Below are 27,622 nucleotides of genomic sequence, written 5' to 3' on the forward strand. Positions count from 1 at the left end.
AAAGGTACAACTCAGTGGTTTATAGTATATTGAAAAGGTTGTGCATTGCTCACCATTATCGAATTCCAGAACGTTTTTATCACCCTGAAAAGAAGCTCCCTATCTGGGAACAGGGGCTCTCCGTTCCCCCAGTGCTCTGGCAACCAATAGCCTACTTTCCGTCTCCACGGATTTCTTAGGCTTTCCTTTGCCGTGGGTCTACACTTAGGAGTGGCGTTGCTGGATCAGGGGGTAGCTCTACGTTTAACTTCTGGAGGACCTGGCAGGCTAATCTCCACAGTGGCTGCACCCTGTTCCACTCCCGCCAGCAGGGCACGAGGGGTCCAGCTTCTCCACACCCTCACCAACACCTGTTATTGTCTTTCTGTTTGTAATCATCTCAAGGTGTGTGAAGTGGTCCGGAGCCTGAACTTTTAACTACTATTCTACACAGGAGGCACTCAATGAACATTTTTTGAATGAATGAAAAAATAAACACATGTCGTCATTGTCGATGATGTGATCTGACATCGCATCAGACACATCATCTGACAAATCACACAAAACTTACTAACCAGGAGCTTCAACAGAAGAGAAGGCTGTGGGGTTCGGTCCGTTAAGCGGCTGCCTTTGGTTCAGGTCATGATCCCGGAGTTCAGAGTTCTGGGGGATCGAACCCCCCATCACATTGGGCTCCCTGCTGAGAGGGGAGACCACTTCTCCCTCTGCCCGTCCCCCTGCTTGTGCTCTCTCTCACTCTCAAATAAAGTCTTTAAAAATTTTTTTTTCATTTATTTATTTGACAGAGAGATCACAAGTAGGCAGAGGGGCAGGTGAGGGGTGGGGGGGCTGGGTAGCAGGCTCCCTGCCGAGCAGAGAGCCTGACTTTGGGACTTGATCCCAGGACCCTGAGATCATGACCTGAGTCAAAGGCAGAGGCTTAATCCACTGAGCCACCCAGGCATCCTGAAATAAATGAAGACTTAAAAAAAGAAAGAGGCTGTTTTCCTCTAAATAGTGATTTCCTGGTGATATCTGAGTCACCTGCAGTGTTTTATTATGTATGCATGCATGCATGTATGTATCTATTTTAGAGCAAGAGGAAGAGGGTGCGCATGCTCCAGCGAGGGGCCGGGCTGAGGGATGGGGGACGGACAGAGAAGCTCCAGCAGGCTCCCCGCTGAGCGAGGAGTCCAACGTGAGGTTCAATCTCAAGACCCTGAGATCATGGCCTGAACCGAAATCAAGAGTTCTGACGCTTGACTGAGCCACCCAGGTGCCGCACCTGCAGAGGGTTTTAAAAGTGCAGATTCCCAGGCTCCATGCGCAGAGTTCGGTGTGGTAAGAGGCGGGCGCAGCATCCCATCCCCAGGTGATCCTGCCGTTTGGGACCCAGTAATCTAGGAAGGGCATTTCAAGTACAGGGCGCCCCTTTGCGAGAAGCCAGCTGTTGGAGTGCCCTGTGGAAGTGCAGCGCGTGGGGAGGGCAGGACTCAGACCCGGCTGAATTTCGGACCCGGGGCCCTACACAGCGCAGCAGCCCCGGGCCGGGGCAAAGCGGACAACAGCCGAGACTGGTGGAGAACTCACCTTGCTCTGATTCTTTACATGCAACTCCTCCTTTCTGCTTCAGGACAAGATCCAGTGCGGAAGGCCCTGAGCGATTCCGCCTTCGCAGACGACGGGCGAGCTGTCACAGCCCGAGAGCCAGGCTTCAACAAGGTCCGTGCGCTCCACTCTGCCTGTTCTCCTCCTGGGCTAGTTCTCTAGCCCAGACGGACTCACCGAGCTGGGGAGGAGTCAGCACCCATCACTATAGACGGGAGCTAGCCAGGCCCGCAAGGAGGGAGCAAGATGCGTGGTGGGCTCGGGGTATAGAGAGGTTCTGGGTAAGATAACGGTGGAGGAGGCAGGAGGGGGACAAATAGAGGAAACAGAAGTGGTTCTTTGTGGCAGTAGCACACTTTCTAAGCCCTGTAGCTGCCCTGACGACTTCCTGCCGCACTCAGGCTTGCCTTGTTTGCCCCCGAGGGCCTCCTCCCCCACCCCGAGACTCACACACAGCAAATCCTACTTGGCACCTAAGAATCAGGAGTAGGTACTTTCAGCTGCTATAGCTCATTTAGATATTATTTCCAGATGAGAAAACCAGGCCCAGGGACATTAAATAACTTGCCCCAAATCATACAGTATATGCATTGCAAGGCAACTCCAACTTCATTTTTGACTCCCAGTCCAGTGCTCTTTTCCTCCTACTAGTGATTCTTTTTTTTTTTTTAATATTTTATTTATTTATTTGACAGACAGAGATAGGCAGAGAGGCAGGCAGAGACAGAGAGGGGAAAGCAGGCTCCCGGCCAAGCAGAGAGCCCGATGCGGGACTCGATCCCAGGACCCTGGGATCATGACCTGAGCCGAAGGCAGAGGCTTTAACCCACTGAGCCACCCAGGCGCCCCCCTACTAGTGATTCTTGAGGCAGATCGTGGGTCCCTCGGACACTCCGATGACAGCGATCTTCCCCTCGCTGCACGGGAACACCCCTTGTGTGTGTGTCGGGGCTCATTCCCAATGCAGTGGCTTAGGGCGATGCCCAGACTCTGACGCACCTGCTCAGATCTCCTCATGCTTCGACGGACCCCTTGCAGCAGCAGCAGTTTCACAAGAACGTATTAACAGCCCCTCAAAGACAAAGGCAACTTAAAAGAGCTGGTTCATCCCAGAGCGGGGTCCCTTCTTTGCAGGCCCAAGGGGACCCGGAAACCATCAAAAGCTGAGTCTGGGAAACCCAGCTTCCTGCTTCTGGCCTCAATTCCCCACCACCACCACCACCAAGACCACTAAAAATAAGACCAAACCCAACACATGCCCTCCCCACGTCGTTCTCCTCGTGGTTTCTCTCTCTGCTTCCTGTCGATCTTGAAGTTTGCTTTGCTTCACAGCCTCTGACTTCTGTGCACAGCCCAGGGGCACTCCCCCGGCTTGAGAGGAAATAGCGTTTTAAAAAGCCCAAGAGAGGGGCGCCTGGGTGGCTCAGTGGGTTAAAGCCTCTGCCTTCGGCTCAGGTCATGATCTCAGGGTCCTGGGATCGAGCCCCGCATCGGGCTCTCTGCCCAGCAGGGAGCCTGCTTCCCCCTCTCTCTCTGCCTGCCTCTCTGACTACTTGTGATCTCTCTCTGTCAAATAAATAAATAAAATCTTAAAAAAAAAAAAAAAAGCCCAAGAGAAGATGGCAGGTGTGAAACAGCGGGTACTGAGGGTCGACGTCCTGCCTCTCTTCATCCATCTTGCTGGGGAGGTGGGGACTCCCCTCCCACCCAGCAGGGTGGCAGCCCCAGGGAACTCTGGTCCTAACCCTGACAAACACTGCCAGGGTCAACCTGTACGAATCTTGGTTATGGCTTTTGACAAATGTACCCACACGTGCACCAGTGGCTGTGGGGCTCTGGAAGGCGTAATTGCTCTCCGGACTTACTCAGAGAGTATGGGTGGAGGACGGAGTCACAGGACACAGGATCTCTGGGGATACTTTATGAGAAATGTCTTTCGCCTCTCTCCATCTGTCCCCTGGAAAACCAAGGGTCATTGGCCCATTTTTCTGGTTTACCCCCCAAATGCTCTCCCGGCCATCATTTCAAACTCCCGCCCCTCCAGGAGACCTCCCTGGGGGGCCCCAGCGAGACTTCACCCTCGCCCAATCTCAGCCTCTGTTTGCTGCTATAATTATACGTCTTCCCTTGCTAGATTGTGAGCCCTTGGAGGGGCACGGGTGAACCACGGAATCACTCATTTTAGGAATTACACAACTAATATATGCTTACCATTTGGAAATAGAAAATTTAGAGAGTCCCCCTTCCTCATACCCCCCAAAGATAAAATGTATCCACGATGAAACATTTTGGGGATCTTTCTGTTTTCCTATGCAGACACAAACACACCCCCACACAACACATTTACTTAGAGTGGAAGCTATTCTACTTCGAGTTCCATAACTCCCTATATGTCTGCTCAATATGCCTTAAGATATTTTCATCTCAACATTGTATGTCTTTGGAGATCGCTGCAGAGCCCACGACAGTCACATCACAGTGTTCTCTGCCAGTCTTCTACTGCTGGGCCGTCCAGTTGTGTCTCATTCTTTTTTAAAAGACAGCTTTATTAAGATATAATTCACATACCATAAAACTCATCCTTTTAAGGCGACTATTCAGGTTTTTAGTGTATTTACAGAGTCCTGCAATCATCATCACCGTCCAACTTTAGAAAATTCTCATCACCCCGAAAAGAAAGCCCATGGCCCTGAGCAGTCATCGTAGTCCCTCGCTCCTAGAAACCGGATCTCCGTTCTGAATGGATTTGACTTTTTTTTTTTTAACTCTGGACATTTCATGTTAGTGGAATTGCACGATGTGTGGCTTCTTTCACTTATAATGTTATGTATCAGGGCTTCTTTGCTGCTGTTGAATGACATTCCACGGTGTGGATGATGCCACATTTTGTGTCTACATCCATCAGTTGGTGGACACTTGTACTGTTTCCACTCTCCGCCTGTTATGAGTAATACTGGCGTGAACATTTCTGTGTACATTTTTATGCGAACGTATCTTTTCGGTTCTTTGGGGTCTATACCTTCGAGTGAAGCTGCTGGATGAGGGGGTAACTTTATGTTTAACTTCTTTGAAGAACTGCCGAACTGCTCCGAAGTGGTTGTACCATTTTACGTTCCCATTAGCCAAGTAAGGATTTTCCAGTTTCTCCACATCCTGGCCATCCTTTACTTTTGTTCATCAATTGGGTTCTTAACCCCAGATCTGTCCCTCAAATATAGAAACGCTGAATCCATGTTTGCTGGACTGATCATGTGCTTTCCTCCAGACAGAAAGTTTTTGCTTTTTTGAGACTCATCTCTGCAATCCATTTCCCCAAACACCAGGCCAGATCCAGCCTTTGTCCTTGGAGCGAGGGAAGGCTTCATGGAGGAGGAAGGGTTTGGGCTAGGAGACAGTTGTAACAGCAGAGTGTGACTTTGGGGACACCAATGACCCCCCTGAAACTTTGGTTCTGTTACCCACGAGGCAGGAGCTGAGAACAGTAGCTGCCTCATGACATAAGGCAAGGACACCATGCAGCTCGGTGTCAGGCACGCAGACGGGCCTCTTGTCCTTCCCCATGAGAAGGGTGAAGGCTTGGCTCTTAGATGAGCCGGGGAAAGACATGCCCTTGGAGGAAGAGCATGTGCCGGGACAGGGGAGTGAAAGCACGTGGCCAGAGTGAGGGGAGAAGGTGGAGCATGGAAATAAAGCCGGGATCCCAAGGGGCCAGACCCCCACCTCCACCCCCGCCAAGGGGCTCCTTGTGCGGGAAGGAAGTTCCATCCTTGCCTGAAGTCACAGATTCTAGGCTGGGCTGGGCGGGAGGGGACCACGGTGTGCATGTTGAAGGGCTCCCTTTTTCTCAGGGCGAGGCGGGACTGAGAGGCCTGGCCAGGAGCAGCCAGCCCAGCAAGGGGGCTGTTTGAATGAATCTGGGTGAAAATTGAGGAGCTGAGACTAGAGCCGTGAGGGTGGGCGTCACGAGGGGGCCCACAGAGGGAGAGACTTAGGAGGGGACAGCAGTGGGATGTGACAGCCGTGTGGCCTCTGGGATGGCAGGCTGCCCTAGAGATCTCATGTTTTTAAATTCTCACAACTCTGCAAGGAGCTACCTGCTTTTCCAGTTCCAGGTTTGCAAACTGAGGCTCAGAGGGAGTTAGGAGATTTGCCCAAAGTCCTACCAGAGGGATAACATTTGCCCCCAGGTCTGCCTGCTCTCCTGGGAAGGACTTAGCTCTGCGGTGAAGCCTGGGAGGGAGGGAGGGAGAGCGGGAAAGTGAGCAGGAGGCTTGGCTTGGCCGGCAGCCTGGAGCTCAGGTGGGTCAGTCAGGCTGAGGGCTACAAGGCCTCTCTCAGGAACAAGGCCCTTGGTGACAGGAGCTGAGATGTCTCTGATCCACTTTCTTCCTGGGACGGGGGTGGGGGGGTTGGGGAGGCACACGAAGCCTTGGAAACAGAAGTATGTTGAATGGAGACCATGACCCAGCCAGCCCTGTTTGGAGTGAGGCTGGCACCTGGGCCCAGGTGGAGAACAGGCAGCTCCCAACCCTTCCCTCATTCAGAACCCCATCCTTGGCCAGAAGCCTAGATCCTCCGGACTTGGGGCCACGCTGGGGAAAGGGGCTGTCACTGGGCTGGTGGCTGAGCCTGGATCTCCCAAGGAGCCTCAGGCCGTTCCCTGCGCACTCCCCTCAGCAGGGCTAAGAGACTCTACCCCCTCCTGGAAACATACACACTCACAGCATGGGTGTCCCACACCAGGCCTGCCTGGGAGACCCACACGCTGGCCTGGCCGGTCTCATGGGAGCAGGTGAGCGGAGGGGCTGTGTGGAGATGGCACAAGATCCCCACACCGCGAAGGGGGAAGGGGTGCCTAGGAGGGGAGTCCTGAGCTGCCTGCCTCACAAAGAGGGGGATCCCCTTGCTTCTACTTTCTCCCAGGCCGTATTCCCCATGGCTCCCTTCCTGGGCCCATTAGCCTTTGTCCACAAGGCCATGCTCACTCAGCTTAGAGTTAGCCGAGGCTCAGGTGGGGCATGGCAGGGAGCCATCTGGTTTTCTCCCAAGACCCTCAAACCTCCCCCACCACCCCTTCGTCGCCCCCAGGGCCCGGCCTGCCTCAGCCCAACCACCCCCTTCTCCTCTGCCCTTGAGTCTTTATCCGCGTTTACTACCTGTCAGTTAGGCAGCCTCAGTCCCCCGCACACAGAAAGGAGGCAGCCGATCCCTGGGATCCCTGGGCTCCGTCCCCAGCCTCTTTCCTTGGTGGGGGGAGGTTGTTGGAGAAATGGGGGGGGAGTGGGGAGGGAGAAGGGCAGCCTGCAGTCTCCCCTTTAGCTGACAGTGACCATGGCCATGGTCTCTTTGCAGTAGGCTGTTTCTCCAGACCACAGTTGGAACTCCCAGGGTGGAAGTCCGGGTGACGAGGGACAGTGGCCAGTGGGTACCTGTGACGGAGGGCGGCTGGGTAAGTCACAGGCACGTGTTCCCTGACTGACTGGGGCCTGGCTCAGTCAGCCTTTCCCATGGGGGTTGTTCCGGCCAATGCAAGGTGTCGCTGAGACCTCCCTGAGTGTCACTGGACACTTGGTTTCCTCTCTCTGACCACTCTGAGGCCTCTGACCATGGAGGAGGAAGAGGGAGAGAAAGAAGGTGGCGGAAGAGGAAGGGGACAGGAGCAGAGGGGCAGTGGGGGTGGGGACAGGGAGGGCCTAGGAGGGACGACATCTGGTCGCCTGGAGTGGGCCAGTCCCAGCATGACCTCTACGAGGCAAGCGTGCTCACCTGCACTTGACAGCTGAGGAAACTGGGCTCAGAGAAAAGACCTGCCTAAGGTCTCTCAACAGGTCTGTGGCCGAGCTTCTGTGTCCAAAGTTCCCCTGCTTGCTCTCTTCCCGGCCACTCGGTGCCTATCTCGTCTCATTCCCTCATCCTGGGGTAGAGTCCATGGACCCTGAGCACAGCCCTGCATCTTCTCCCCAAGCTGGGCTCTGCCACCTGGTTTCGGGCCCCAGACCCAATCTGGAACGGCCTGTCTCACACAGGGATCCCCTCAGGGTGAGTAATATCGGAGCCTGTACCCCCAGCCCCTGGGTGGGGGGCATCATCAGAAATTCCATTTTCCAGGTAAAGCACCCAGCTCGTGCCTTAGACATGGCAGAGGCACCATACCTGCTGGGCGAGTTTCTCATTCCTGTACCTTCCAGGCTGACCTCTCCCAGGGCCCACACCACACGCTCCTGGGGTCGCAGGGCAGCATCGCTGACGGTCAGGGCTGTGGACCAGAATGCAGGAGTTTCACTCACCTGCCCAGAACGTGACTGGCCCTGGCTCATGGCTGCCCTCCTGGTAGGACTGAGAGCTCACCCTGCTTTGTTCGCCACTGAGGTTGTCCCGGGGACTTTCAAGTGAGGCGTCAGCCCCAGCCACCAGGAGAAGGGAAACTCAGTCCTAACTACAGACCATTAAGCCAGAAGGAGAGCTGAGAGGAAGGGGGGCAGCAAGCCACTGCTGTATGGGCCCAGTCCCCCCCAGGGTGTCCCTGTGTCCTGGGGAGTGGCAGAGTTGATGCACCCCAGAGGCCGTGCTCAGAAGATGGCCTGCCCACGCACACCCCAATCCCACCAGGGCAAACAGGCCCTGGGTCCTGTGCGAGCTAACAAGGCGGTGGCTCCCGGCTGATAACCTCTCCATACTTGTCACTCGTTTTCTTAAAGAGGAGGCCGAGCACAGACAGAAGGGTGGAGGACCAAGTGGGCCGAGTGGGAGCAGCAATGGTCTTTGAATGCACAGGCCACACCCAGAAAAAGCAGCCCTGATGGTAACCAGATCTTCCCCTCTGGCAACACAGTGATACGGGAGGTAGGTCTCAATGCCCTTCCTCACCTCAAACTACTTCATCATAGTGTTCTGCTAATCCCAAATGGCTGAAAGCTACTTCCCAAGAGGAATTCCAGTAAGTTGATGTTCTTCAGTCTTTTCACCTTTATCAGGATGGTTTTTAGTGCCTGTATCGATGGGAGCCCTGGTTAATGCGCAGTTGGCCTATTTCTTCCCCCTGGTCTGGCTCCGACAATAGCCCTGGTTCCTCACACTTCCAACCCACGGAAAATTCTCTACACAGGCAAATGTGCCTTAGGAGCTGAGAGGAGGAGACCTCCAGGGATTCTCCAGGCATAAGCTCTCAGAAGAGAGGACAGTGTTGTTGAGAGAATCCATCAGAAAATTTGGTTTCCTTGGAGGAATGGAGTGGCCCGTGATGAGAAGGGGAGCGGGGACAGAGATAAGAATTCACAGTGCTTTCACCACAGTCCGTGGCCAGAATACCCAGCACCCCAGAGAGCTAGTCCTGCCCTGGATCAGGTCCCGTCTCATGGTGGCAAAGGCCACCAGCTACCCTTGGAGGAAAGTACCTGTGTGGCTGGGAAGGCGGTGTTCAGATAAGTCTATATTTGGAAGAGGACTCTAAGTTGGGCGGGTGGTTCCTGGCCTTATCAGGGCCCTGCAGTCCAGCATGGCCCCAGGGCAGATGCGCTGTCCAATCTCCACCCTATTGGACTTGGCTCAGTCCCCATAAGAGTGAGGGCCTTGTCCTCACACACCACTGTGCTCAGTGTCACCCTATTCCACTGGCTGAACTGACCTCCATGTCACAGCCAGCTGCAATGGGGAGAGAAGCTGGCTGGATTTCAAAGTCAGGGGTGAGCAGAGGCATGGCACTCCCCAGACTGGGCAAATCCTGGCAATGGCAGAAGGCAGGGGAGGGGCTTCGGAAGGAGAATGAACACCTGTTGGATTCCAGAGGCTTTAGAAACAAGTTAAACAGCTCTGTCAGAATTCATTCAACTCAAACTATTAATATTTCTCCCTGGTGCCAAAATGGTCATGGCTAGATGTGTCCAGGCAGCAAGTAATGGAGAATGCGTTCCATTTCCCACTGAGGGAGGGAGATGGCACAGCCATGACACAGGCTGACACGTGCTCGACGTGCTCTTCTGAACTGTGTGACCTCGGACGTGCTGTAGGTCTTCTTAGAGTCTCAGTTTCCTCATCTGTAAAACTGAGAACATGTTTTTATGAAATTAAGTGCAATAATGTGTGTTAAGGACAGAGCATTGGACGGTAGGTGCCCAGTATGTGTTCCTTCCTCCTAAACACCCCCTTTCCTTCATTTCTCATTGTCTTTACCTTTTTGTTTGAGTGATTTGCTATGACTAATTCTGATGCCCTATGGTGGTTTTTAAATATGACTATAAGTTCTTTGACATTCCCCTCTTCAAGAGTGGAAACTAACATCCCTTCCCTCAAAGACTGGCTGGACCTCGTGACTTGTGTTTTGCATGAAGAGGATACAGCAGAAGGGAAGGTGTGTGAGGGGAAGGTGTGTGACATCTGAAGTCAGGTCATAAAAGGCACTGTGGTTTCCACCTCGTTCTCTCCTGGATTGTCTGCTCTTGGGGCCACCCTGTCATGAGGACACTCAAGCAGCCCATGAAGGGAAGGTCCAAGTGGGGAAGAGGGAAGGCATCCCACCAACAGTAAAGCACCAACTTGCCAACCATCCTCCAGCCCCACTCAAGCCTTCAGATGACCGCAGCTCTGCATGACATCGCAACCGCTTGAAAGACCCCCAAGCCAGAATGTTCCAGAATTTCTGACCCAAAGGAACTATGAGATATAATAAATGCATATTGTTGTTAAAAACTCCACATATTAGAGTGACTTGTTACACAGCAATAGCTTATGTATCTGTTGAATTCCAAAAAAGCTCTTGAAACCACATATAGGTAAAGGCAAAGCTGTAACAACATGGAAAACTATCAGAACAAGATTGGAAAGATGGGAGTGAAGTCACAAATGGGGTGGGTCTAGGGAAGAATCTATTTCATTCAACTGGAAAATCTGGCTAAAGACAAAATAGAGCTTTAAGGCTTCTTTCAAGCCAAGGTAAAAACAGGAACTTAATGGATCATATTAAAACTATTATTTTTCTTTTGGCTTTGAATAATGATATACATTTGACATGTGGGATTTTAGATAAATAGCCTCCCTATATGGTGAATGATATCTTGGTATCTTGTAGATACTCTGCCTACTGGAGATCATACTGAGCAGTTTTGAAATGAACATATAGTTCACTTATAATGACACACTTTGACAGTTTTCAGAAACTCTTGGCATTACAAAAGTTTGGAAAAAATGTACACTGTATTTTGTAAACTTCTTACATAGGTACAAGACAAAAAATAAAGTATAAAAGGGTTTATAGGAAAAGTCTCCATCCCACCCCTCTCCCCAACAGGGTGGTTTCCTTTCTCATGGTCAACCCTCTGTGACTGATTTCTGGTTTAATTTCCCAGAGATAGTTTATATACACATAAATAATATATATTGTTTGCTCCTACACAAATGGTAGCATATTACAGGTGTGGTTCTGTCCTGTGCCTTTTATTACTCAAAGATAACTTTCCCCTTAATTATCCCAATTTTTAATTATCCTAATTTTTTATTTCCTGAACTTTTGGTATTTTCTTATTTGAACTTTGGAAATGTAAAGAAGTCAAGAAAAAAAAAAAAGCACTCGTAATCCCACCATTAAGAGGTCACTGGCTGTTCAAAACACACTGTTTGGGTTATTCCTTCCTGTCTTTCCCCTGTAAATATGAGATGTCTAATGTGTAATTTTTTTAAACCATGGAAAGAATTTCATATGGGGTTTTCCTCCCATTTACTTTTACATGGGAGTATTCCAAGTCCCTCTCCCTTATCACTACCATTATACTGTACGTATATTCAGGTTTTCCTTAAGGGGCATATTTATTTTCTCAATCACACTCTGCCCAGTGCAGGATTGAGGTGAACCTGCCTTTTCTGGGTCTTCTCCGGGCTGCTATGAGAACAGCTCAGACCAGCCTTTGTCACCAGGGCATCTGTAAGATGAGCAACCAAGACTAGAGCATTACTGAAGCACATTCATACAGGACTTTCTTGGATTTCCAGCATGCCACAGAGCCTGCAGATGGCCAACTCCCTGCATGATGGCACTCAGCTCTCAAGGAGCAAAGAGACATAGGAAAGGTCAGCCTTGCCAACCGAGGCACCAAAATCAGTTGTTCCCCTGAACACAACATAGAATCAGAGTGATTGACCGAGTCCTATGGGCTTCTCCAGGAAGTTGCCCTAGGTCTAGGCATCCCCACTGATCACAAAGGATCCTTGCCTGGGAGGAGGTAATGCAACATTTTCCTCTCCATCACCTTCCAGGCACAAAACACACCCTCCTGTGAGATTTCTCACTGGAAAAGGGCAAGTTACATAGGATTATCTATTCATTCCTTCTCATCCTGTCCTTTTTCAAAGACTAGACATCTGGTCACAGTTGTATAAAAAATTCTGCAAAGAACGGGAATTACATTTTTTTTTAAAAGATCTTATTTGAGAGAGAACGAGAGTACAAGCAGGGGGAGCTGCAGAGGGAGAGGGAGAAGCAGGCTTCCTGCTAAGCAGGGAGCCCAACATGGGACTCGATCCAAGGATGCAGGATCATGATCTGAGCGGAGGGCAGATGCTTAACCAACTGAGCCACCCAGGTGACCCAGGAATGACAACATTCAAATGGGTAGGAGTGGAAGAGGTAAACCAGATGTAGTTGACTCCTTTATCTTTTCCCTAACATGCATTTTCTTCGAGCAGATAAAGGAGACCAAACAAGTGATAACACTATATACAATACCAACATTAATTCAGGGCTTACTGATACTAGGCTAAGTTTTGTGTATATTATAATCTTGCTTAATTTTTATAACTACCCAAAGAGGTTAGTGCAATTATACCCATTTGATAAAAAAGTGAAGAGCTAGGAATCAAAGTCATGTCTCTAGGACCCCAGGGCATAAATTCTTAATTTTGAACTATCATGCTTTATTGTTAGACAAAGAAAAAAAATGCTGTAACAATGTCAGAAGTGGAAATTTCAGAGTATTATTGGTATAATTGTCTAATAAGATATGTAACATGTCATATGCCAAATGACTTAAGAAAATGTGAACCCAGTACAATATGAGTTTACTTAATTGATGTCTACTGTCTCTAGAGATTCACGTAAATTAAGAAGATAAGACAGCAGTTATCTTTTGGAAATAAAGACAGGAGAAGTATAAGCTCTTAAGTCTGATTATGCAGGTTTGCAACCCCAGTTTTGCCACTTACTAATTAAGTGACCTTGGGCAACTGCTTTAAACTGCTTTAAATTTCTTATCTGTAAAATGGGATAATACCATCTACCCCAGAGATTTGTTGTATTAATGAATTCATTCAAAGCATTTGGTGTTTAGTAAATTCTAGCTATTACATTTAACCCATAGAGTTATAATGTGCCAATGACATCTATCAATGACAGCAAACTTCAGTTAAACAATTGCTTAAGATCCAGTGGGCGAGGCATAGATTTAAAAACCATACTGGCGATCAGGATGTAGTGGTTCTATCACTGTTCATTTAAAGGCATACCTGTACCCCTGGGGCAAATAATACATTGTATGTTAATAAAAATAATTTAAAAAAAATACCTGCAGTAGGGTTTGCTACGGCTAGACCATTTCTGTAGATCTCCCAATTTGTCCCTGGGTTCCTAACCAAAACCTTACTGTATACTTGTATAGGAAGCCCCTCCCCACACTGGATTAGTGAATGCCAGTGGGGTTACCCAGGCAGTTTGCCCTGGGGTAAAACTCTGCCTCGTGTACAAGCCACTTTGTCATGAGAGAGACAGGTTGGGGAAAGCTGCTCCTGACGTTGCCTCAGGTTCTAACATTTGATGTTCCTAGCAGCTGATAACAGGCTGCTTTTGGTGAATAACCTGGCGTGACAGTAAGAAACTGACTTGGGAGTTTGAATCCCAGCTCTACCACTTATTAGGTGTGAATGTAGGATAAGTTCCTTCTTCTCTCTAAACCTTGGTTTCCCCTCATTGGAGTTAGCCCTACAGTGCAAGACTGAGGATGAACTGAGATAATGTAATTTAAACACGCAATACAATGCCTACCCAATGCCTACCCAATGCCTAAACTGCCGTAAAGATCAGACTAGGAACTTCAATTAAGATCTGTATCCCAAGCTACTTCCTGACTCTCACTATTAAGATATAGGAGAACATCTTTTTGCTCTGTACATATTCTTCACCGTCATCAGCATGAACAGTACTATCACGAGCAACAAAAATGCAGATTTTATTTTTGGCCAAACATGGTGGAGGAAAAAAAGGATGAACAAGGTACAGTCTCTGCTCCCAGAGCTCATAACCTTTTTGGGGAGATAGACAATTAATCAATAATGTCAATTTAAGACGGGCTGAGAGAGGTATGATCCTCAAATGCCACCGGAGTTTGGTAAAGAAGGTCATTTTGATGAGAGAAACATCATCGGTGGGGCCAGGTGGTAGAGGAGGCCTGGAGAGCCAGGAAGGCCCCTGAGAGGGTGCAAGCCCTCTGGCCAGGTGTGCAGGATAGGGAGAGGGGTGTGATGAGGGTCTGCTTGCCAGGGAGTGCTCTATGGACCACTGCTGGCTCCAAGGACGGAGTGATTCAAGCAGATGCTGAGGACACATCTGAGCTTCTGCGAGTAAGGGCCCGGGAAGCATTCTCTCCGCAGGGGGGAGGAATGAATGGAGAGGTCATTATTTGGGCAAGTGTGGCAAGACGAATCAGAGAGGCCTTCTGACTCAGTGGCAAAAGGTAATTACCACAACCAGAGGGTCATGGAGGATGTACCTTGTAGAATCAAAGCTGTTTTGCTCATCTAAACTTACCAGCTTCATCTATTCCAGTCGGGGGAGGAAACACAGACCACTCATTCTCTTCAACCCAAACAGTACTTGTGAGGAGCATCTTCTAGTAGTTGACGCCCAGGAGGGGGGCCAGAGTCATCACTGGACCTAATTTTCCTGTAGGGAAACTGTCCTTTCAGATAGGGTAAATGAGTTCACACGGAGCATCTGGCCGTCTTCACAGCTAGTGCGTTGGTAGCACTTGGCCCCTGTTCCTTACTCGGTGCTAGTCCTCCCAGGTGGGCTCTGGGGTGAGACAGTAAGAGACCATTCCCGCTGCCCCACAGGACTCTCACATGGCTATCCGCTGTCACAGATGGCTACTTCCACCATGAAGTCAGGTCAGGCCCGTCCCTGGCTCTGTAGCAGTCCTCTCCCCTCCACAGCTGGGGCCCCTGGACCTCACCCAGCTGTGGCCTGAAGGACTAGTCCTGATGAGGCAGGAGGAATGAAGGCGGCTCTGGGGGACTCACTCAACATCAAGCCACGCCTGTCTCTAGGCCGGTCATGACCTTGTGTCTTGGCTCCAGGATGCCTTGCTTCTGGAATTCTGAGTGGTATCATGTACCTCAAGTCTGATAACAGGATCCCCATCTGTCATTCTTCTTACATCTGAGTTCCTGTCCTGAGGAACTATCCCCAGGCCCCTTAAGCCTCTGGTCCTGCCTCGATCTTGCCATTGCCCCACAGGAAGCAGAGGAAGCGCTGCACTTGAAGCCTGCGGCTGGGGCTCCTACGCAGGCCAGGAGGCTCGCAGGCCCTGCTTCCCCGCTCCGGATACCTGACGGGGACGTACACTTCCCCGATGGAGACCACTTTACCAGATTGTGCTTTTGGTTGATTGCCATCTCCTCCGGATTCCATGTTTCACCTGCTGGGCTGGACTTCCTACTAGCTGCTTCAGACCAAGCTGCTCTCCCCACGCCTGACTTTGCTCAGTTGAGTGGGTAGAATTCCAGAGCTTGCCCCACCCAGTCCGCCCTGTTCCTCTGCAGTTAATTGGGCCATGCCCAACTTGACTTTAGCAAGGATATGTGCATGTGCTCTTGCTCAATATTTACCTAAAGGTCAAAATGGAGACATGAGACCATCCTTACACAAAATCATTTCACATACGTGGTTTGAAGACAGAAAACTATTTAAAAGATATTTTTAAAATGAAAAGTCTCAATTACCGCACAACATATTTTCAAAGACTTAACAAACCCAAACCTCGGGTGCACCGGTAGCTAGTATCTGCAAAACATTTTTGGTTGTCTGAATAGTCTCAGATTGCCTTTCTTTAAGTTGAAATAATTGAAGCCAACATTTCCAAAATAGAAATCAGGTACGAAGTAATCTTAAACCTTAACTTGTGAGCCCAGGAAACACCCATGAAGAGTATGTCTGTGCCTGCCAACAATTTGGCCATTATCTACCTACTTCTAAAACTGAGCGGGTTCACCTATTCTGAAGTCAAAGTCTACCAAGCCAGCCACCACTGAAATCCAGCCCCTAGAGCATTACTCAACAGGAAAGGGTGAGTTCTAGAACGCAACGACTTCCTCCCCAGCTCCTGCTTGCTGAGAATCTTCAGAAGATACTGCTTTTGGAAAAACCAATTAGAAAATGCTCTTACATTAAGGACAAACACTAGACTGGCAAATCATTGAAGAGGGTCTAGCAGCACTGCAGCTCTAGGTCTGGGCTGGGCCACTCACTACCAACATTTTCTTTTAAACCCAGAAGAGTTCCAGTGAGAAATCCACAAGACTCTCCATCCCTTAATTTCTCCATTTTGTAACCACACCACTTTCCTCATCTCCAACCCATCTGTGAATATTACTGCTATGGGAGATACAAGTTTTTCTTGAAAAATCTCAAGTCTAAATATCAACCTGAGAGGACGCTGTTTGGTCTAAGTAGTCCAATTAAATAATACTCCAGATTGTTCTTTCCATAGAGCTTATATATTTACTGGCCTTTTTTTTTTTTCTTTCCCATTTACTGGCTTTTTGAGGGGCTGTCTACTACAAGTAGACAATGAGGACAAAGTCGTGTCTACAAGACACCAGACTGTAGACAAGACTCTGTCCTATGTATTTTGTCATTTTTAAAAGCACAGCTAAAAAGTTTTGGAATAATGTCTTAGAAACTTAATCAGTGCACATCCAAATTATATTAGTAATACTACTTTGGTTCCTCTTTTGCCTTTTACCAAATTAGATTAATAAAATCAGTGTTAATTGATTTTAAGGTATGGACAAGAAACTAGTATTTTGTCTAGTGATGGGAGTTACCTGGGACTGAAAATAAGGTACATATATTTTTTTTAACTATTGTAAACAAGGTCAAAGCTGGCCCCGGGAATGGCAAAACCTAAAGTAGTTTGTGTAGGTATAAAATGAAAGGTAGCTTAATCAGTAACATTCACCACTGCTTTGGTTATCAAGACTTGCCCAACCAGAAATTATATAGGCCTTAGAAACAATTATGGACTGGTTATATACCCATCTATCTTTCTGCTAGATAAAACACAGAACCTTTTGGCCATGGAATAAATATCAAAAAGTACCAATTTGTAATTTAAGGTACAAACGACATTTAAAATATTACAGGTTGCAGCAATAAAATCTGCATCTTGATTAATTTGAGAGAATACACAAAATTCTCTGCAGACTTGACACTTTAGGAAAAACAATATTGATTATATAATATACAGGCTCAGTCCTGTAATAGGGTCTCTTAACAATTTCTGTAACAACATATTAGCATTATTTTGCCAGAAACTTTAGAAAACTGTGTGCTTGTTCCTCGGTTACAACCTGATGAGCTTCCAGGGGACACTATAGCATGGCGGAGAAGCAGGAGATGCAGACCTGAAGCCCTTTGCTTACCTCCTGGCTTCCCTGCCTCCAAGCTGCATAGGTTAGGCAAGCACGGCTTCTCTGAAGGACTGATCCTTCTAAAGTCAGAACAAATGAAGTAATTTGGTATCTTTAAACTTCCCTCAATCTTAAAATACATCTAGCAATGCATAATCAGAATAAAGCCCTACCTGGGAGCTCAAAGATGTTTTGGAGAAAAGTTCTCACGATTAATTAAAACTAAATTTAGACCCAGGATTGCCCTCTAATGGTCATCTCTTAGAAATGAAATCCCTTTGAAAACTACTGAATTTGCAAGTTATTTTTTCTATCAAATTTCCCCAAAAGGCTTATCCTTGTTCTTATCTCCAGTATGTATACTACATTCTTCTCCAAGAAAGATCTCCAAGTATATTTATTTGAATAAAGTTGTAAGTAAATAAAAGTATACTTCTGATGTTTAAAACTACTTGTAGAACTAGGGACACCTGGCTGGCTCAGTGGGTAGAGCATGAGACTATTGATCTCGGGGTTGGAAGTTCAAGCCCCACATTAGGCCTAGAGCAGACTTAAAAAATAAATAAAATTTAAAAAATAAAATGTTAAGATTTAAGAAAAAGCTTCTCTAACTGAACAGTCTTTTCGTGTTTTTAAAATACCACTTTCCTTGGAATGTCTCTCCTTGTCCCCAACACTGAAAATCAAAAAGGAAAAACAAAGAAAAGATAAACGGCTTTTACCCAAGTCTTTTCTGTATCTTGAGCAAAGGTATAGAGCAATACCTTGTCTTCTAGGTGTCACGGTAAAGAGTCAAGGGCTGCTCTGTATATTAAAGGATAGTATCACCTTGGTCACTCCTACTTTGCAGGTATTCATCAATTTCTTCCTTCTTGGGGTGACTTATTTAGAAAAAGAAAAGTCTTCCAAATTAAAAGTTAATGTTTTATCCTAAATCTATATCCCATCTTATATCACAACATGAATTCAGCATGGTTGGACTTATAATCTAAACTAAGGAAACTGCCTTAAAAAAACCTCACAAAAATGTACACTGAACCCACGCTGGGTCTGGCACACAGGTGTCACTAGTAATTTTAGAATCTGAATTTTGATGGGTGAAATGACAGTACCCCTTATTCATTTTCTGTAAACCTTAGTCTCATTATCTACAAAATGGGGGATAATATCACCTATTTTGTTGGGATGTTGGGAAGGCCAAATGAGGTAATACATGAAAGGCACTTGGCATAATTTTTGATTAACATAAGGCATTAAAAAGCAAGAGATTATCAATTAATCTCTCCAGCCAAAACATGCCAATTTTTGAAGAAGGCATTTTATTGCCACTCACAGGAACAAAGTCATTTTCTACCATGGTTTCTTTTTTTTTTTTTATTTTTATTTATTTGACAGAGAGAGATCACAAGTTGGCAGAGAGGCAGGCAGAGAGAGAGGAGGAAGCAGGCTCCCTGCTGAGCAGAGAGCCCGATGCGGGGTTCGATCCCAGGACCCTGGGATGATGACCTGAGCCGAAGGCAGAGGCTTTAACCCACTGAGCCACCCAGGGGCCCCCCATGGTTTCTTCTTGAGACCTCACTTCAGATATTGTTTCAATGGGTTTTCCACCATAAGCATTAGAGTCCTTCCTGTGGTATCCGGATTGGTGAAATGAACTTGCTAAGACAACAAAGTTGAGAACAGTCTAGTGAAGAGAATAAGCAACAAAGGAAATGTCTTCTAAATTTTGGATTATTTCCCAACCAACATGGTGCCTATCAACAGAGGGAAGTTACGTGCAAGGACTTAAGACACATAGTGGATTGTTAGGTCTATTACACCCTCTAGTGGCCAAAAAGAAGATTGTTCTTTTAAAAATCTTGGTTTGATCAAGATGGCAATTTGGATGAGTATACATATCACCCTTGAGTTAAAAAAATAACCAGCTTGCCTTTATGTTTTTTGCCTATGTAAAAAAAAAAAAAAACAAAAACCCTAAAAGCTAATGTTAAGAGAAACCAATGCTGTCACAACTGGACCCATTTGGCTCTCTTTCTTCTGCTAAATGAAAATACTAAACACTAGAAGAAAAAAAGGCACAGGCAGCACACCTTTCAATGCCATATTGACTCTCAAATGTAACTAAAGTTAATGGTCTTTGTTGCGTTATGGAAGGGAATTGTGAAATGAGTATCTTTCTAAAGCAGGAATTTTTCACCACAGGGTTATTTACAAGCCAGGGTAATAATTAAATATGCCCAAGACTATGAATCTATTCTTCTTTGCCTAAACCCTTCATTTTTATAATGGGTAATTATAGTAAAAACTTCAATTAACCAGAACCCTCAATTAACATGATTTCCCCTCCTGCACTCTATTTTTAGGACAAAGTGGAAAAAGGAAATCACAAGAAGTCATTCCTATGAAGGACTGAGTTTGAAAATCTTCTAGAATAAATTATGCTAAGGAGAAAAAACCCAGAATAAAATTACATTCACACCATGATAAGCAATATATATGAGATGTATCTATAAATCATTAAGAGTTGGAAGGGAATAGATTTATTTTAATGTTAAGATGCTGGAATTGTAACCTAATTTCTATTCTTTTAATTATCATAGTTACATTTAAAAAAGTCAAAGACAAGAGTAATGTAAATAATAAAATCAGCATATATTCTGCAACATTTTCTATTCTACATGCATAGATCTGAATAGTAGAACTGAGACTGAGAATCAGAGTCTTAAGTCCTTCCAAGATCGTGAGATCCCAGAGATATAGTTAAGGTCACCATACGCTATTCAAGGCAAAAAACTGTCACTTGGGGAACATTTCGTCTAATATGAGCTGAAACAAGAACTTTTTTTAATATAGTGAATTTTCAATTAATTTGAAAATAAATTCACCAGGAAATTACTTATTCAGAAGCAAGAGTCCTACTCAAAATCTCACTGCAGTTAAAAAAACGAAACAAAACAACAAAAACCCCATATTCCACAAAACAGTTCAGGCTACGCAACCACCCTTGAAACCTGAAAGTTCATGATACCAAATCCATCTATTTAAAATACTGTTTATTTGTGATTTAACATTAATTAGCATTACATCTAAGAGCAATATCAGATAACATTTATACATTTTCCACAGGACACAGAGGTTCATTGGCTCATTCTTTATGCCAAAGCAAGTAAATAGAGGCATTAGCAAAAGGTGCAAATAGTTCACTGTTGCGTTTAAAAAATATTTATGCACATTGCATTCATTTAAGATATATATATATTTAAAAAGTTATGGAAAAGCATAGTTCACAGGTTACTGTTTCTACATACGTTGTAATACAACATAAATGATGTAGAACATAAAAAATTCTCAAATACAGAATTAAGCAACTGAAAGTTTCCACTAAGAGATTAAAATACTGATTCCAGTAGTTAGTGAGATCTAGAATGAAATTTCCAGGCTCTGTTTCAACTTTGCATCATCATACACATACAGTCAAACAGAACCAGCCCCAGAACACACTGTAATCAATGTGATTTTTTACATCCCAACTCACCCTCCAGAAACACTTCAGATTATTTTTACCCACTGACCATTTCGGATCATTGATTTTACACTGATTTGTGACATCACTTGGGTGATGGGGGGGAAAAACTAATATTAAGCCTAGGTTTAAATTTGTATTTACATTAGAATGAAAGTTAACTGAAGTAAGGTAAGAAAATTTTGTAAAAATCAAGAAGTGGTAGGTTTTCTCACTGGGGGATCAGACACACTGATTTCTTCTAGTACTGCCTTCCAAAGATACAGAAATTAAAAGGAATTGACACTTTTAAAACTCAAATATCAACCAAGAAATATGATTTTGGCAAAACAGAATTTTAGCAATTTGGGACATGTTTCAAATAGACTATGCTTTAAATCCTATCATGACTGAATCTTTATCAAACTAGAATTCTCTACATGACACCACTTTTGTTCCCTTCATTTTTCACTTTCTCTCTTCCTTTTCATTTGGTTACCGTAGGAGAGCTTCTTCATTTGTTAGCAATACTCAGAGAAAAATACATGATAAGGTTCAAATATGAATCTAATTATACCTTGAAATGTTCTAATCCCCTTTTGATACCAAGTCCCTGGATTCTTGAATTATATTTAAGTATACTTAGTACCAAGCAGCCTCAAATGTGCTCTACTGTTATATGATTGGCTAATATGCTTATGATGCTTTTATATTGAATGGTATACAAACATCTCAACATACAAAAATCATTTTTGCCAGAGTTAAACTAAATAACCCATGTTACGTGTACAAAATCCCCTTTGTTGAAAAATAAGGGGCTTTCTAAACTAATAAAAAAGGAAGTTTTCAAAAATTATAGTTTACTAAAATGATTTTTTTTTTTTTTTGGCAAAGAAGGTTACTTCAGGTGAGGAAATTTTATACTATGAATAAAATTCCAAATGAATCTTTTCTTAAACTTTTCCTTAAAAAAATTATGTGCCAGTGTATACTAATGCTATAGATTCTTAGAAGCTTTTAAAGTGTTCTGTTAATGCCCACTGAAACAATGGGAACCCAAAAGGTACAGTCAATAATCATGGTAAAAAATTATATTCTGATTACACAGTGAAGCAGGTGTTGAGAAATAAAAATTCTCTCTCTTGTTCACTGGTAATTTGTTTCCAACAGATATTATGCAGAAGGCCTGAAGTAATTCAGACAGATATCTGTTTGTGATGAATTATAGTAATACTTCATGAGGGCAGAGCTAACTAAAACTAGCAAGTGTTTAAAAATTCAAAACCTTTTTTGGACATATAAAATGAGATGAATTTGAAATTGTTTTCATAATGTTTTTCTTTTAGTAAAATCTCTTTCCAGTTCTTAAGTCCAGTTTGCTACATACCCCCAATCTTATCTATCACTGCATATTAATGATCAACTTAAATGTGGTATTAAATGTGCAATGTCACATTGTAATAATAGTTATAAAAAGACTTTAGTTAGGCTTCAACTTTCTCCTTTTTTTTGTTCTTTTTCAGAAAAGAAGGAGTACGGAATTTCTTCTTTTTCTTGGATGGTGATTTGGAAGGTGAGCCTTCAGGTGACAGGACTTCTTCAATTTTTTCTGGAGACTTAATGGTAATCTCGATGTTCTCTATGGTCGTGCTTGTAGTTAACCTACTCACTCGCTTCGCAAGCTCATCTTCAACATCATGCATATCATCCTTGCCATTCACTACCATGACAGGCACTTCCATGGAGATGAAGCTCTTGGAAAACAGCTCATGGTTTTCTACAAAAGGGGAGGGGGTGGGGGTTTTTTTTGGTTATTTTATTTAGTTAACAACATCGTTTTATTTTATAAAACTGAAATGTTTTAGCAATGTACTAAGGTATATTTTAAATTCAATAAAGATAAATCATTATCTTAATAGACTATGGGTCTATTAGCAGGAAGCTAATTTTCTCACATAGTATAAAGGCAAAAGGCACAGAGTTATTAGACCAAAGGATGAAGGATAGGTAAGTCTGGTTTGATGATTTAACAGTTTCATTGTAAATCAAGTCAATACAAATGAGGAAGACAACATGTATTTTTCTTTAATTTGGGGGTCATTTGGCAATTAAAACTGAAAAAGATTTCATGCTTCTGATTGGAACATGTAGGACAAACCACTTTTAATTTCACAAATTCTTAAGAGCTAATCGGTTGCCAGAATCCAAATTAAGCTAAATCAATATAAACTCTGAACAAAAGTAGCCCACCATTTAATAAAATAATAAATAAATAAAATTATTGGAGATTTAAGTAAAATCCATGGCAAACTTATTGCAATCAGGAGTTCAATTTCTTTACATGAAAACAAATGACAGAGGACAAACTCTTAAGACTAACTCAGTGAATGCTATGGGAAGTTACAGTGAATACCTTCTAATTTTTCAGGGATATTTTGCGGTGACTGAGTTTGAGACTGAATTTGTGAAACAGATGAAGCGTCATCTGAGAGTAATTCCTGCTCAGCATCTGTTGGATGAGAGTTTAGTTAAAAGCCATGCAAAACAAAGAAGCATAAGATCTCAGGGAGGTTAGTACATCAAACTCCTGCAGACGTATGATAAACTCTTCAGCAATGAGCTGAGCATGCTAGCTGTCCCACAGAATAATAATTACGCATTAAGAGGAGGTTAATGTGTTAACATTTCTGGCTGCTAATAATAAGTTTACATACATGCTTAGTAAGGAAGCATGGCTACTCGCAGCCCAGGCAAATAATATGTATGCATTTAGCTTTTGCTTGAGTGTTAGAAAACCAAAATATATTGAGCAGCGGGTGATGAGAGTCTCTGATGAAAGAATGATGAAGTCTCACCAATGATGCTACATTCATGAGGCAGGCAGAATGCCTCACTGAATTTTTGAACAATATCCAATTAGTGATTCCTGTCAGAGCAATATTAGTGAGCTAATTCAGAAGGCCATAATGAATGTGGAAGAAACTACTTATAAAAATATATATATAAAAGGTGATGGTTCTAGAGTGCAGTATTTATTACCTGACATCTTTAGGCTTTCAAAGCAATGAGAGATTAAAGAGTGACATTTTATAAAATAGAAAAACAGAGAAAGTTTCCAACCTTATGTTAGAATAAACAAATTCAATAATACCACTTAGAACATTTGGTATGTTCACATTAATGAGTCAGGATGACTCCCTCTTGTGACAACGGCACCAACTAACATACTGATAAAAATCGTTTCCTTGATGATCCAGTTGTCAATTCTTTCTACATGATACCTAACATGAACAAAAATTCTCTATTAGTTCTGTTCTGCCTTGGGTAAAAATTTCAACTGTATGTTGTAGATGCTGTAAAGCAGAGGCTTTTACCTTTTTCTGGGGTCACAGACGAGAATTCTCCTTTACCCTGAGTGCCTCCTTTCCCCAAATGTGTATCATACAAAATTAAGCATGTATTTTTCAGATGGCTCATGGACTGTTTGGAGTTTATCCAAAGACCCAAGATTGAGAACCCCTGCTATAAAGAATTTATTTTCGAGAAGAAAGGATCTAATATTTAATTAGCTGGGATTTCACGAACAACTTTTAAATATAATCCTTACTTAGGGTCCTAAAGTCAGAAAAACTCAACCTCACAAGAGTGCCCATGTGTTTAAAGAAAGTCACACCAAAATTTTGGCAGTTTGCTTTTGAGATAGTGTTGGTACCTTGTGACACCCAAAAACAAGAGAGATTTTACAAAGTATTATTAAAGACACACAATATATGCTGTAATGTTTAAATCTTTTACTGTATCTATATTTATTTTAGCTGGTAATTCTTTACTTATCTGTGGGTATCACTGTACTATGGAAGACTTTCTGCCAGCCATCAGATTGCTTTCTGAGGAAAGCTGTTTTCTCTACATGTTAACATAAATGGACTATGGGGACTCTGCATTTTAGTTTCACCCACACTCAGCAAGGTCTGGGAGAGATAACAGAATAACCGACTGCAGAAGGACATTTAAAAACAACAACAACAACAAAACACTGACTGCCTTCTATCATCCAACTCAAGGTGTTCTGCTGTTAGTAGTATGGTTATCAGGCTTAACCTGAAAATGAACTAACCTTCCAAGCCTTGCTGTTTACGTTCGATTGTCTTCTTATACTCTTCAAGCTCTCCTTCTGTGAGATGACTGAAGGGGTTGGGAGGAGCTGGTGGAGCCTGATCGTCATCTTCAAATTGCATGGTCTTGTGGAGGAAAAAACATTGACAGATCAGAGGTTATTCTCTGGAACTGGATTATGGGGTACACAACATAGCTGAAGGCTCTCAGAATGATGGTGAGAGAATGGCAGGAGCCTGAAGAATTCTGTAGATAAATGGCCTCAGATAAAAGAACTACAAAATTAACATTTGGGGATTCCCTAGAGAAACAACCAACGACCCTACAGTGAAGCTCACCAACTCCCAAGCTCTGCATGCACCCAGAGCATCTGACTGGCTTTCCAGTGCCCCCTTCTTAAATATAAACAGACTACCATGTATTACTAGACAGCTGAGGAGTGCTTCCAATATGGAAGGGAAAAACCAGGAAACAACAACAAAAAGAGAACTTAGAAGAACAAGGAAAATAAAGGTAGCTCAAGAAAATCTTAAACTGATTCCCTTAGAGCAGTAAGAGAAAATGCTGTATCCATGAAAAAGACCAGGATATTATTTTAAAAAGAAACATTCAGGGAGTAAGAAGTCTTTAAAATCTTTAAAAATGTATCAAAACAGAAAATTAAACAGAAGGATAATAGTCAAGCAAATCTCCTAGAAAGTAGGAAAAAAAGACAAAGGGATGGAAAATGGTAAAGAGAAAAATCAGAGGCTCAAAGAGGTTCAATTAACAGTAAATCTTGATCAGGTGCCTGGGTGGCTCAGTGGGTGAAGCCTCTGCCTTCAGCTCAGGTCATGATCTCAGGGTCCTGGGATCCAGTCCCACATTGGGCTCTATGCTCAGCAGGGAGCCTGCTTCCTCCTCTCTCTCTCTCTCTCTCTGCCTGCCTCTCTGCCTGCTTGTGATCTCTCTCTCTGTCAAATAAATAAATAAAGTCTTAAAAAAAACCAACAACCAGTAAATCTTGACAGAAAAAGAGGCTGGAGGGAAAGAACTATTGAAGAAATACATTTTAAAAATTCCCAGAACTGAACTACAGGACTTTGCAGATTCAAAGGGGTTACTGAATGCTAAGAACAAAGACTGAAAGAAATCTACTAAAGAGCACATCATCGTAAAACTTCAGAACAGGTCTAAAAGAATAAAAAAGGGCCCTACACTCCCCTCCTACTTCTCAACAGTAACATGGAGTTAGGGGACAACAGAGTGATGCTTTCCACGTTTTTGAGGTAAATTATTCTAACTAGAATTCTGTGTCTATTATTTGAACATTTGAGGGTAAAACACAGGATTTCAAGCTGTTACCTCCCGTGTATCCCTTCTCAGAAAGCTAGTAAGAGGATATGCTCAATGATAAAGGAATAAATCAAGAAACTGGAAGACAGGATGTAGGAAACAGGATACTACACAGTCAAGAATCAGAGGAATCTTCAGGATGAGAGTATGCGGCTGGTCTGAAGAGCAACCAGTCCAGATCTGGCCCGGAATGACAGAGCAATGAGAGATTACCTGTTACCTTTGACCCTTGAGAAAATAGTAAGGCTTTAACATTCCTTTGAGAAGTCTGGGAAAAACTAAGCCAATGCACCCAAAATACAAAGCCAATGACAAAAGGAGGCAGTTATTAACTCCAGGGGTCAGAGAGTAGTATAAGAAAGGAGTTGTTGGGGCGCCTGGGTGGCTCAGTGGGTTAAGCCACTGCCTTCGGCTCAGGTCATGATCTCAGGGTCCTAGGATGGAGCCCTGCATCGGGCTCTCTGCTCAGCAGGGAGACTGCTCCCCCCTCTCTCTCTGCCTGCCTCTCTGCCTACTTATGATCTCTCTCTCTGTCAAACAAATAAAATTTAAAAAAAAAAAAAAGGAAAAAGAAAAAAAAAGAAAGGAGTTGTAATCATGGGATACTATCTCACTCAGCAGTAAACACCGAAAGCTGATTTAACAAGGAAACTGTAATATAATCTTTCCCCTTTTTCTCATCTCTGAAATCAGGATTCATCTAATGATTAATGGCTTCCTACAATTATAATTGTGAGGGTTTTTTCTCTTTTAGTGATATACAAAACAATGCTACTTCTTACAGTTGATGACATAGGTTCAATGAAATCAATTGAGATCTAAAATTAATAGGCCAAGAAAAAGCAGAACAAAGAAGCTCTTTAGAAACATGAAGGTAAATGCTAGAAGAAAATCCTTGCCCCTTAAAATTGGGAGTTGAAGGTGATATTTTAAGTCTTGTAATTATTTGACTTTTTAACTTGTGCTTATATTAACTTTAGTAAACATAAATATTCATTTATAAAAAACAAAGAAATTAGTGCGGTAGATCAAAACCAAAGATCATATTGCTTCATGGACTTACAGAAGGTGGTTTATCCACAACAATTCCAGCAAGCAATTGAGACTGTGGTCCTGCTGTTTTCAAGTCATACCGGTTTTGTTCTCGAATCTGAATTGAAATACAGTAATAAGTTCTTGGGGGCAACTATGCAGATGACCTTTACCCTCTCTTTTCCCACAGGCTTGCTATCTGACCACCCAGAGCCTCTTTCATTCCTGTCTCCATAAATCCCTCTCTGACCAACCCAACAACTCACATTCATCTCCTCCATTCTTCTCGATGTGTGATTTCTATTATCTTACATGGTTAGAGAACTACATTTTCCACTAACACCAGGGCTCACTTTCGCTAAAACAGCAGCAATATGTTTA

General features: G+C 44.1%; 1 protein-coding gene across 4 annotated transcripts in view; it reads right to left on the bottom strand.

Moving 5' to 3' along the window:
- Positions 1 to 20,299: 20,299 nt before the first annotated feature.
- The window catches only part of ADD3 (adducin 3), a 121,613-nt gene continuing 114,290 nt past the window's right edge, over positions 20,300 to 27,622 (bottom strand). For 2 of the 4 annotated variants that reach the window (XM_080822576.1, XM_080822577.1), the window contains exons 12-14: positions 27,273 to 27,359; positions 24,876 to 24,999; positions 20,306 to 22,535 (exon numbers count right to left, since the gene is read on the bottom strand). In XM_080822576.1, the coding sequence (XP_080678702.1) occupies positions 22,243 to 22,535; positions 24,876 to 24,999; positions 27,273 to 27,359 (504 nt within the window). In that variant the 3' untranslated portion in view covers positions 20,306 to 22,242. Of the gene's footprint in view, positions 22,536 to 23,171; positions 23,268 to 24,875; positions 25,000 to 27,272; positions 27,360 to 27,622 lie in introns of all 4 variants that reach the window. The other 2 variants (XM_080822574.1, XM_080822575.1) reach the window with 2 other exon arrangements.

The sequence above is a fragment of the Martes martes genome (assembly GCF_963455335.1).
Source record: "Martes martes genome assembly, chromosome: 14".
NCBI lineage: Eukaryota > Metazoa > Chordata > Mammalia > Carnivora > Mustelidae > Martes > Martes martes.